At 44.1% G+C, this 12,010-nt stretch overlaps 1 protein-coding gene across 16 annotated transcripts in view; it reads left to right on the forward strand.

Annotated features, from left to right (window-relative positions):
• The window catches only part of RUBCN (rubicon autophagy regulator), a 68,046-nt gene extending 57,492 nt beyond the window's left edge, over positions 1-10,554 (forward strand). For all 16 annotated transcript variants that reach the window (XM_044771402.2, XM_044771398.2, XM_070509021.1 and 13 more), the window contains 9 exons: positions 2,001-2,061; positions 2,798-2,930; positions 3,592-3,737; positions 4,325-4,389; positions 4,870-5,108; positions 5,622-5,683; positions 6,136-6,289; positions 7,406-7,499; positions 7,727-10,554. In XM_044771402.2, coding sequence (XP_044627337.1) covers positions 2,001-2,061; positions 2,798-2,930; positions 3,592-3,737; positions 4,325-4,389; positions 4,870-5,108; positions 5,622-5,683; positions 6,136-6,289; positions 7,406-7,499; positions 7,727-7,905 — 1,133 coding nt within the window. In that variant the 3' untranslated portion in view covers positions 7,906-10,554. The remainder of the gene's footprint in view (positions 1-2,000; positions 2,062-2,797; positions 2,931-3,591; positions 3,738-4,324; positions 4,390-4,869; positions 5,109-5,621; positions 5,684-6,135; positions 6,290-7,405; positions 7,500-7,726) is intronic.
• Positions 10,555-12,010: the final 1,456 nt, after the last annotated feature.

Here is a 12,010-nt window from a genome sequence, read left to right on the forward strand (position 1 = left end):
GACAACTAGCAGTGCGTTGGAATCTGGATTTTGGTGGTGTAAGTTCAGACAGAAAATATGATGTACATGATCTTCCTTGTTACTAAATAAAATAGGATTTGTTAATTACTAGTCAAAAATTTTTTGCTGGGGCCGGCCCCGTGGCCAAGTGGTTAAGTTCACGCACTCCGCTTTGGCAACCCAGGGTTTTGCCAGTTCAGATCAAGCCATGCTGAGGCAGTGTCCCACATAGCACAACCAGAAGGACCTGCAACGAGAATATATAGCTATGTACTTGGGGGCTTTGGGGAGAAGAAGAAGGGGGAAAAAAAGAAGATTGGCAACAGGTGGTGGCTCAGATGCCAGTCTTAAAAAAAAATTTTTTTTGCTGTCTTAAGTTTTTCTGTGCTTAGAGAGCATATGAAAACTGCCAGATTTCAGTTCTCTTCTCTTACTTGTGTATATAGCTTTGAAGACATTGATTTGTCAGGAATATTATTTGAGTATATACTTATATACAGAACCCTGTGTTAAGTATTTTAGAGCCAAATACAAGAATTAGACATAATCTCATTTGCTCACAAGGAGAGATTTTATAATCTAGTGGTACATACAAAAAAAAAATATATATATATATATATATATATGTATATACAGAGGAAACATGAAGAACACTTGAGCTACTCATGGCCAAGTGCAAAGTGATATCATGTAAGCTTAGCAGTATATTTGAGGGGCTCAAACTCAGTAGACTGATCATTGTGTAGGTTTAATTAGGAAAAGAAAGTCTTTTCTCTTTTCACTAGGTATTGAAGGAAGTGAGGGATGAGACTTATCAAAACAGTCTGTTTTTCATGACTTGAATAGTTTCTATCTGCCTTTCTTGAACATGACTGCTAAATTTCACGTTCTCCCCAATAAAGGCATATGGGTGGCCAATAAAAGCATATGGATCGATAAGGTCTCTGGAGGTTCAAGCATATCATTATTAGAAATCCTTTTCAAAATCCTGTATCAGAAATAGGCTTTGGAGAGTCTGCCATAGTTTGCTGTAATTATGCCTGAGAGTTCTATAGTAAAGATCACGTTGAATATCTCCATGAAAATTTGTTGGTTACCAGCCATCTACAGGGAGTTGCCAAGCCATAGAGAAGTTCTTTTCTTCCCTGTGCCATCAGACAGGAGGGAAATCTTTCCATGAAACTTTTTTTTTTTTTTTTAAAGATTTTATTTTTTCCTTTTTCTCCCCAACGCCCCCTGGTACATAGTTGTGTATTCTTTGTTGTGGTTCTTCTAGTTGTGGCATGTGGGACACTGCCTCAGCGTGGTCTGATGAGCAGTGCCATGTCCGCGCCCAGGATTCGAACCAACGAAACACTGGGCCGCCTGCAGCGGAGCGCGCGAACTTAACCACTCGGCCACGGGGCCAGCCCCACCATGAAACTTTTTTAAGAATATAGAAGACTTCCCACATTCATGGGTAATAGCAGTAGTGATGAGATGTTAGAAGCAAAGTTCCAATTCCACATACATTTAATGAGTAAACTCTATGATCCAAGTTCTGTGTTAGGTACTGATTCTGATACAAAAAAAGAGAATTCTTGCCTCTGAGAGTTTATCATTTAAGAGGGCTTGCAATTTAGAGAATGAAGGAGAGATTGGAGTAATTTATTTTGTGTTTCTGTTTGGTAGAGGGTGTGTCCCTGTGTACCTTAGGATGCTTCCTTTTCTCATTCACTGTTTTACACTAAATCTGAGTTTGTGTTTCCACCTGGATTTGTAGCCACTTTGACCTTCTCAATATACGTAGTGTCACTAACTCAGCCTGGTTGTGACTTGAACAAAGCCAAACTGTACGTTGTGTGTAGAGCTTCTCCTGAACACTCTTCCTTATCACACAGAATGTAGCAGATGGCTGCTACCCTGAGTGCTTAGCCAGCAATAGCTTGGAATGATTTTCATTATTCTCTTACCACCTCCCTTTCCATTTCCTGCTTCCCTTATCTCTGGTTTCCATTTAGATGCTGACATCAGAAGGAGCACAGCTTCAAACAGCAAATCCTTCATTTCCTCCCAATCCTTGTAAGTACTTTTTTTAAAAATAAATCCTTATGGAGAAACAAATCCAGTTTTTGGCCTATAGATGAGAAAGGCCATGCATGGATGGAGCCATCCAAATTCACACAGAGGCAAGGTTAAAGTGATGGGCCTGCCTGATGGTAGCGAGCCCAAGAAAAGAGAGCAGATTACTGGTTCAAATAGGGTGAGCTCTGTTGGAGACAAAGCTCACAGTGTGGATTGTTCCTTCTCTGTTGACTCTGATTATACCAGAGGCCCCCAGAAGATCAGGTCTCAAAAGAGACAGCAGTGATCATGATTTTCTGATTATGAAATCAAATTGAACAGGTTCTATGCTGTAGACTCAGCGAGGGGAAATAGTTCATTTGGGAGCAACAATAGCCCTTGATAGACCACAAGGCAGTTTTACTCACTTTATTTTGTAAACAGGCATTATAATCCCTATTTTGCAGTTAAAGAAACTGAAGATTAGAGAAAGGAAGTGATACAGAATCCTTAACTAGCAGTGCCATGCAATGCTAGTAAGTGAGATTTAAGCTTAAGTCTTAGAACTATAAAGCCAGTATATTTTCACTGTAGGCATGTATCTGAAGATGGTGAGAAAAGAGGCTGAGCAGAGTAGGGGTGCTGCAAGCGTTCTCTGAGAAGTCACTGCATATGGTATCAGATCCTGAAGGGAAGACTTCCATCCTCCTGTCTTTTCTTTATGCTCAGCCTTCCCTGGATCTCTCCTTTCCAGGTCCCACTGCTTCCTACACTCCACATCCGCTGAGGCAGTGGCCATGGGGCTCCTGAAGCAGTTTGAGGGGATGCAGCTCCCAGCTGCCTCGGAGCTAGAGTGGCTAGTTCCAGAGCATGATGCCCCTCAGAAGGTAGATTGTTCAGCTCTTTTTCTCTACCCATTGTCCAGCACCAGGAGGCTATGACACTTTCTGATATTGTTCTCCTTTGTCGCATGTCCCCGGTTTAGAATGAGCCTATGTGTTTCTTTCCTTACCCACAGAAGCCATTCATTACAAATATGTTGAATGAATGAATGCATGCGTGCGTGCTTGCCTAGGTTTTCCCAGCAATTGTTAAAACAGGACATAATGGCTCCTTCACTTTCCTTATTCCACATGACTGCCCCCTAGACCAAAGGTGGAACTCCTGTGTTGTGACCACCTTAGAGAAACTGTGAAAAAAGTGAATTATTCACATTCTTCTTTGCTCTGCAGTTGTGTAAGGCGTGAAGCACCCTGGCATACCAAGAGTCCTGGGGTGAATTCAGGGACAGTATGAGCAATAGGTGCCACCACACTGGGATGCTGTTTCTGTTCCTTTTGCTTTTTGGGACAAGTGAGAGCTGCCAGGGCTCTCATTTGTGCCTGGTGCTTTCTGACTTGTTTCAAGGGCCAAGGTTCCCTGAAGCCTTTACCTATGGTATTCCTGAAGTGTCTTTCATTAACTATGCTTCTCTCATGGCCAGAAAGTCAAGCATGTGTCTTCCCCCAGACTGTCCATGTCCCGTCACCCTGTGCTTTTCTCCTGCAGCTCCTGCCCATCCCAGACTCACTGCCCATCTCACCAGATGATGGGCAGCATGCTGACATCTACAAGCTGCGTATTCGTGTTCGTGGCAACCTAGAGTGGGCCCCACCCCGGCCTCAGATTATATTTAATGTTCATCCAGCCCCAACGTGAGTAGCCAGTATCTATGCCCTTTGGAAAATGAATACATCCTCTTTGGATTGTCAGGGCTGTCTCCTCACCCTTTTGTCTCTGCCTCCAGCTGTTACCTCCCACACAATTCTGTTCATTTAAAGGCAGAGGGAGAGAATTATCCATCTTGTCCTCAAATCTTACTCTTAATCCTCCCATTTCTTCCCAGAGCTAACTGGAAATGAGGTCTTTTATCAGTAGCCTTCAACCTGTTGCGTTGCTTCCAGTAGTTTTGTGAGCTTACTGGTTTTTCTTCTCTCAAGATGGATGGATGCTTTTCTTTCCTGTTGTTCTCTCCTCTTTACTATTTCTCATCTCTTACAGTTGTACAGAAAGTGTAGTTCATTACTGGGGAGAATCACTACCTAGATCTAAATTCTAACCTTATAATCCTCAGTCGGAATTGGTTCTCCCAATAGGTTCATTTTGTTCAACTCTAAAGAAAGATGAATTCCCCTATCTTCCCATACTTAACAAGAGCCCTGTGTTTGTACCCTCATCCTTTACATCTCAGGGGCCTTATCAGCTGCTATCTGCCAATTCCCTCTCCTCCTTCTTTCCTCAGGAGGAAAATTGCTGTGGCCAAGCAGAATTACCGCTGTGCAGGATGTGGCATCCGGACTGACCCGGGTGAGTATCTTCTCTGACCCCCATGCTGCTTCCAGTGGGTTTACCCTCTTGCACACTTGGGAGAGGGGCTTGTCAGAGACGTGGTAGGAGGAAATGACAGAGCAGAACTAGGGAAATGAAAGAAGGGGCTGGACTTGGAAGGTGGGACTAGGCAAGATCACTGGCAGTCAGAGGGGAATTGTTTCTCGGAGCATATTACCAGGATTGTATACTGGAGAAAATTGGGCACTTTTGGCCAGATTCTTAGAGGCTGGATCTAACTAACTTTGGCAGGATTTGTTTCCTCAGTGGTCTTCAGAGTGGAACACAGAAACCACAGGCCCCACCTTGTGGGTTTCTGCCTGCTTTGGGAGCTCACACAGAGGTGGCTGGAGCCCATTAGCCATCCACTCTACTCTTTCAAAAAGAAGAGCAGGACGGCCTCACCAGCTTATACATGGGAGAGCCACATCTGACTTTTTGACTTTCTGGTTTTTCCAGATTATATCAAACGGCTGCGGTACTGTGAGTACTTGGGCAAGTACTTCTGTCAGTGCTGCCATGAGAATGCCCAGATGGTCATCCCCAGCCGAGTTCTGCGCAAGTGGGACTTCAGCAAGTACTATGTCAGCAATTTCTCCAAGGATCTGCTCATTAAGATCTGGAACGATCCTCTCTTCAATGTGCAGGACATCAACAGTGCCCTCTATAGGAAGGTCAAGCTGCTTAATCAAGTCCGGGTAAGACCCTTGAAAAGACCACATCACAGATTACCCTTCTTAGTCCCTCATCCCCTCTTTCCGTTCATACAGGCCTTTCCCAAGATCACCACACTTCTCTTTGTCACCATGTCAGAGCTGTAACCATCTCATCGTTCACACTTTGTCTGGCAATGGCAGCTCTGAAGCTATAGACAGCACTTGATGGCAAAAGCAGGATTTCTCCCTTCACTGAAAGTATTACTGAATGGAGAATAGGTTATCAGGTGGGAAATTCAAATTCTGGATTTCTCAGCAGCTCTCATCTGTGTATGTGATTTGGGCAGGCTGACCTAGCAGAGGGGCCTTCCCTGGCTAGAGGTAACTTTGAAGCAAGTTAAGTTATGAGTGTAGAGAACAGTCTGGCTCTGGCTGTTGAGCATAAAACTTCCAGACCCACAGGGTTTAAAGGTACTGGTCATTCTAATAATTGTTTCTCTCCTCTTCTTACCTGCTCTTACCCTGTACCCACCACCACAATGTCTTTCTCTTCAGCTGCTGCGGATCCAGCTGTATCACATGAAGAACATGTTCAAGACATGCCGACTGGCCAAGGAGTAAGTTTTGTGTGGACACTAGAGGCCTCTGGCTGGGTTAACGTCTCTGAAAGAAATGTCCCAGCAGTTGGCCATTGTTATGTGAAGAAGGAGAGTAGGGGGATCTTGCAGAAAATTCCAGAAATTGTAAATGAGAAGCCTATAGCGGTAGCTGTGGCTGTATCCTTCTCTCTGGAAGGGGAAATCTAGTTATTCTTTCCAGGGCAGGCCTAGTACTCTTTGCAAACTGGCATGAATCACTGTGCAGAGTAAAAGTTACTTATGCCATCTGGACTTCTGGCACTGTGGGAGGGCTGGGGTGGCCTGGAACACCTAGGCTCACTTAATGTTGCCCGCCCTCATTACCTCTGCCTGGGGCCCTTCTTTTCCCTATTCTGCTTCTGGATAGAGATCCTTCTACTCTGATGTGCCACACAAAGTGTTCTTTCTCTGCTTCCACTCATTTCCTGTAGACTTCTGGATGCCTTTGACACGGTTCCAGGCCACCTGACAGAGGATCTCCACCTGTACTCGCTGAATGACCTGACTGCAACCAAGAAGGGGGAGCTGGGGCCCCGGCTTGCTGAGCTCACCAGGGCAGGGGCTGCCCACGTGGAGCGATGCATGGTAAAAGAAAGTCTCGCTTTAGCATGCAGCTGGGCTCTTTCTTAGGGATGTGGGGAGTGGGGTGGACCCAGTGTTCTTGCCATTCAGTTCTAGGAAGTTGAAATGGCAGGTCAACACTGTGAGAGAAACTGGACAGGATTGCTATTCCCCTGAACAGCTAAGTCATCCAGATCTAAAGAACCTAGAAGTAGAAGAGGATTTGGTGCTGGCATTGCCCGTGGGTAATGGGAAGGACTAAGCAGGCCTTCACTATAGAATTGTCATGACATAGGAGGAGAACCCTGGATTAGAATCTGGAGAGGTTCTGGATCTTGGCTCCCTCACTTTCAATCACTGTGACCAAAGGAAATACTTTCCACTCTCTGAGATAAGCCTCAATTTTCTTGTCTCCAAAATGAAGATAATGATTAATACCCACTGTCCTTTCTTCTCAGTATTTTTGAGGATTGATGAAATAATTTATGTGAAAACATTTTGTAAACTTTAAGTATCCTATAGATGCAATTTATTATTGTTCTTGATATATACCCAACATGCCGGGAATTCAGAAATTCCATTTTTACAGTTTCCCATCTTGGAATATGTCCAGTTTATGTTCCTATAACAGTCCCAGAATTAGAGCTTAAAATGGGACATGTGTAGAGATCCTGTGTACTAGGGGGAATTGGAAAGACTTGGCTATAGCCTGACTCAAGGCGGGGTATTATTTTGGAGAGAGATCCTTGCCTCCACATTTTATCTTAATTGGCTGTGGTTCCTATTTCAAAATAAAATAATTACCCAGACTGGAATTTTGACTTTCAGAAGCCCTTTGTGGCATGTCTTTCCTTCTTTTTATGTCTTCATTGAGAGCCACTTTCATGGTTGGAATTTCTCAAACTCGTGCCTCTCTTGTCTTCACCTTAAAGCTTTGTCTAACTCTGCGCAGCTGTGGCCCCAGTTTGGCTATCGTGCTTCTAAGTCTAACTGGGGTCTCTTCCCAGTAGGTAGGAGAACCCCTGAGAGCCCATTCAAGTCTCACTTATATGCTGCCCATCCCCTCAATTATGTTCACCCTCTTGTGCCAGTTCCTGGTGTGCTGCCCCTCATTTTGCTGCCTGTCCCTTTCCTCCACAGCTCTGCCAGGCCAAGGGCTTCATCTGTGAGTTCTGTCAGAATGAGGATGACATCATCTTTCCTTTTGAGCTCCATAAGTGCCGGACCTGTGAAGGTGAGGGCTGGTGCCAGGTGTGGAATGGGCAAACAAGACTGAACACAAAGCTAATTTATTTCCCTTCAGCCACCCCTATTAGTCAGAGTTTGGCTGATTCAGCAACTCCCTGTGTTTCACCACAGGCACACTAAGCAATGGTAGTGAGAAGGCTGTGGCAGCAACTTCCTTCCAGTTTGAGATAATACATATTATTCTCTTCTGTCTCATCTTCCCAACCTGCATAGAGTGTAAAGCATGTTACCATAAAGCTTGTTTCAAGTCTGGGAGGTGTCCTCGGTGTGAGCGGCTGCAAGCCCGGCGGGAGTTGCTGGCCAAGCAGAGCCTGGAGTCCTACATGTCAGACTACGAGGAGGAACCCACTGAAGCCTTGGCCCTAGAGGCCACCGTCCTAGAGACCACCTGAAGAAAGCACATTAAGCCCTCTTTCTAGGGGCTGGGGTCTCATATAATGCTGAACTGAGCCACCCTTTTAAGGACTTTCCTCACTTCACTTTTTTTTTTTAAATTATTATCATTATTGTTTTTTATGACTTGTCTAATGTCCATGTATAGTCAACCTTCGTTAGGTTGGTGGGGTCCAGTCTGTGATGACAATTTTTAGGTACCAAGTATTTCCATTGGAACTGACGCATGGGTCCTTAAGTGAAGTTTCCAGTGCCTCTGTTAGACGAATGGACAGTGAGACCCACTTCTTCTGACATCCATGGCCTTCTCCACTTGGACCAGTCCGGTTTCAGTTGCATCTCAAGTATCATTTCCAGTTTTATTTTGTTTTAGTTCTAGAGCTTCTGAGCCAGGCCATTCTCAACCAATTCACTTCTCCTTTGCTGCTGAGACAGGAGGATGGAGTTTTCTCTCTCCCCATCCTGAAATAGGGTCAAACTGTGCCCTGAGGAGAAGCAGCAGAGAATTGGACTACATCATGGGTATTCTGTCCAGCTTATTAAGGTATTTTTGAGGCCGTAAAAACATTATTACTACCTTGGAATCCTCAGAGACCTCAAGGAGGCAGCCATGATTTCCTTGTTTGAAATATTCTAGGTGTAGATTGTGTCACAAGCTGACTTTCTGTATCCACCCTGGTGGGCTTGAAGCAAGGAACAGAACTGATACTTAGGCCAGGCCCGTTTGTAGCCTTACACTAAGCATCAGTGAGGCTACAACTCTGTTGCTTAAGGAGCACTTATTCAGTCAGAGGAGCTGTTTCCCTCCTCTTTGGTGATAAGGTCCCTTTTAATCAACCTAGCTCTGGTGCAGGTATGATCTTTCAAGCTCAGGCAAGTCCTTGATGCCATCCTAAATAGATGCCAGAAACCCCATTCACCATCTTATTAGTGGATCTCTTGCCACTGTGTCCTCTGTTAGATAGTCATTCTGGTTCTGAGTAAAAGGATGGCCCAACTCTATTCTCTGTCTCCTCTTCCTGCAGTAGATCTAGGGCCCTCCGTGATGGCTGATCTCTTGCCTTAGTGTCTTTTGTCAAGTTGAGGAAAAGCTTCTTGCTATTAGTAGTGTTAGAGAACGTGATAATTTGTGGATGTGAGTGTGAATGTTCCTGTGTTCTTGGGATAACAAGAGCCTTTATGCCTATTATGCACTTAACTCTTTAGCCTGGTGATATTCATATGTTCAATCATCTTTTTCACATTACTAATTTTAACACACATACCCCCTTTTTTAACGTGTGTTTTGATGGGAAAAGTTTTTGATGGGACCACATATATGCTTGTGGTGTTCTTTAAGGTGCTGTAGCTCCTGACCTCTGCATAAAACACTGGTCAGGGTTGCTGCTCTGAGGGCTGGCAGCTCTGTGAACAAAAACCCACTGCATTTTTGTTTTGAGACTGACTTCTTCCTGTGTACCTCTCTTTCCAAAATTGGTTGCTAGTAGAAAAAACTTGGTGTAGGCACTGCCCCAGGAAGCTGAACAGAAAGTTGCACATGGTTGGTGGAAGCTGGTGAGTGCCTGAGCTAGAGACAACCAGGAGGCTCACAGGAAGTAGAGGGGCAGTAAGGTAATGGCCAGAGCTGAGGCTCCACCCGGGCAACAGGGAGCAGGGAGGAATTGACCTGTGGCATTGGTCCCTCTGCCTCAGACTGGAATCTGAAGGCTGCATCAGGCTGGAAGACCCCGAGGCTGCCCTCCCTTCAGTTCGTGGGGGAGGCTCTGAAAGCCAAGGCCTCCAGCCCAGCCCAATTTTGAAGGGCTGACTAGAAGCTCCCTTGTCTTTCAAGGAGCTTTGGAAATGACCCCACAAAACTCATCTTACTAAGGGTTAGGCCTCAGATTCAGACAGGGGTTTGTGAAAACTGGTGAGCTCTACTTCCAGTTTTAGTTTAAATTACAAGTCCAGCTCCCTACTCCAAGTCACCACACTGGAGGAGAGACGTACTCTCGTTATTGTCCTGCCTGTTTCATATTAGCAAAGGAGCAAAGGATGGAAAATGCTGATACAGTTTCTAGAGCTGAACTCGACGATCTGACATCCTCCTGGTTTTTCACTTATTTTTCTCCACCTCCCCCACTCCATCCCTCCCTTTCGATTGCATATCTGTTTTAGTGACCCTGACACTCTGCTGTCATCACTGTCCAAATACCCATTTATCTATTTATTTGAGAGTATGAGGAGAGAGGAAAGAGGATGGGATGTTTTGAAAGCACTTTTCAACTTACCAGTATCTGAAAATCCCCTGCTGCTGTGGGGAAAAGCTTTGAATGCACTGAAGAGAGTTCCTTCTGAATGAAATGAGAGGGAAGAAGTGTTCTTTTTTATAAATAAAGGGAAAAAAAGTTTGCTTACAAGGTGGAGACTAGATTCAAGACATAGCAGAAGAGTGGAAGGTAAATATTTTCCACTTAAATGAGGCTGTTTTTGACTTTCTCTACCAAAGTTTTAGAGCTTTTGTTGATTTAACATAAGAGGAGCAAGAGTCTAAATAGAGGTGGTGTGTGTGTTTGTACAACTTGTGTTCTGAACTGGATTTCTACTTGTTGTAATTCATACATAGCCTAACAGTTCATTGTCATCTTTAATAAACCAAGGAAATGAAATTCTGTCTTTTATTTGCCTGACTTGACTATCAGGAAATGGTATTGAGTGTCCACTGTAAAGCAGGCATGTCTGAAAATTCAGGAGGTTTCTGTGTTATAATGCAAAGAAAACTGGACCTTACAAGTCAGGAAAAGTGGGTTAGAAAGCTTCATGATTGACTTGCTATGTGACCTTGAGGAGATCACTTCACCTCTCTGGATTTCTATTTCTTCGTGTATGAAAGACTTTGTGGCATATAGTCCTTTCCAGTGCACAGGTGTGCTCCCTCACCATCCCCTTGGTGTAACTGTCTCTTATAGTGAGGTAAATCTTCCTCTCCACAACATCTGAATTGTCCTAGATGCTTCAGTTCTCACTTCTGTGAACAACTGGCTCTGAGTTTCTCTGTTATGCTCCTGGTCCACTGGCGCTCCAGTTCCACTCTGCAACTTTCTGAACATTTCCTCTTCAGTGTCCCTTGGTCACTTCTAACTGATATGTCTAAAACCAACATAAATAACATATTTCCCCAAAGCTAACCATTAGTCACCCTAATTTGGAAATTTAGTTGTCTTCCTCTCTGAGTCAGGTGGCATGTTCAGCTAGTAAAGCATTATCTCCTTCCCACTGCCTGTCATCAAGTTTTGTTGATTTTTCTCTTTAAAATAAATCTATCTCGTTCCTTTTCTACCACTAGCACACAAATTCAGGTTCTTAGCTTACATCTGAACCATCACCAGCCATGCCAATCTCTTCCTATTTAATCATCCATCAAATATTTTGGTACCTGCTGTATGCCAGTTTCTGTACTAGGCTTTGGGGCTACAGCAGGGAGCAAAATGGAGACAGTCCCTACCTTAAGGTCCTGTTGGGGAGACAGACGTTGCCCAAGTCACCAAAATGAATATGTAATTACAAGTTGTAGTAAGAGCTATGAAGGAAAAGAGTAGATGCTATTAAAAAAAAAATAACAAGGGGACCTAATTTAGGTTAGAGACAAGTAAGGCCTCTGAGAAAGTGATATACTTCAACCAAGACCCAAAGAGTGAGGCTCAGAGTAGGGAGAAAAGGGCTCCAGACCGGAACGAGCACATGTCATGGTCTTGACACGGGGAGTTTGAGCAAGGAACTACAAAAACGACTTACTAGGAATTTTAGATTTTATTCCCAGAACTTTGGGCACTAAGGATTTTAGATTTTGTTCTAAGAACATTGGAAAGCCATTGAAGAGTTTTAATCAGAACAGTGACAGATCTGGTTAAAATGTCAGTGTCCACTTTGCAGAGAATAACTGGGGTAACACGACAGGAGAAGCAGTGGGATTTTCTAGGGAGATGGCTGCAGTAGTTCAGGAGGGAAATTATGTTTGGACTAGGGTGTGGCATATCAGCATCATCACTGTTACCTCATTACCCAAAAACCTCTAAAAATATAAATTTCAAATGTTCTGCTCTGACTCTGACGTTTTTAAGCAGG

The sequence above is a fragment of the Equus asinus genome, chromosome 5 (assembly GCF_041296235.1).
Source record: "Equus asinus isolate D_3611 breed Donkey chromosome 5, EquAss-T2T_v2, whole genome shotgun sequence".
NCBI lineage: Eukaryota > Metazoa > Chordata > Mammalia > Perissodactyla > Equidae > Equus > Equus asinus.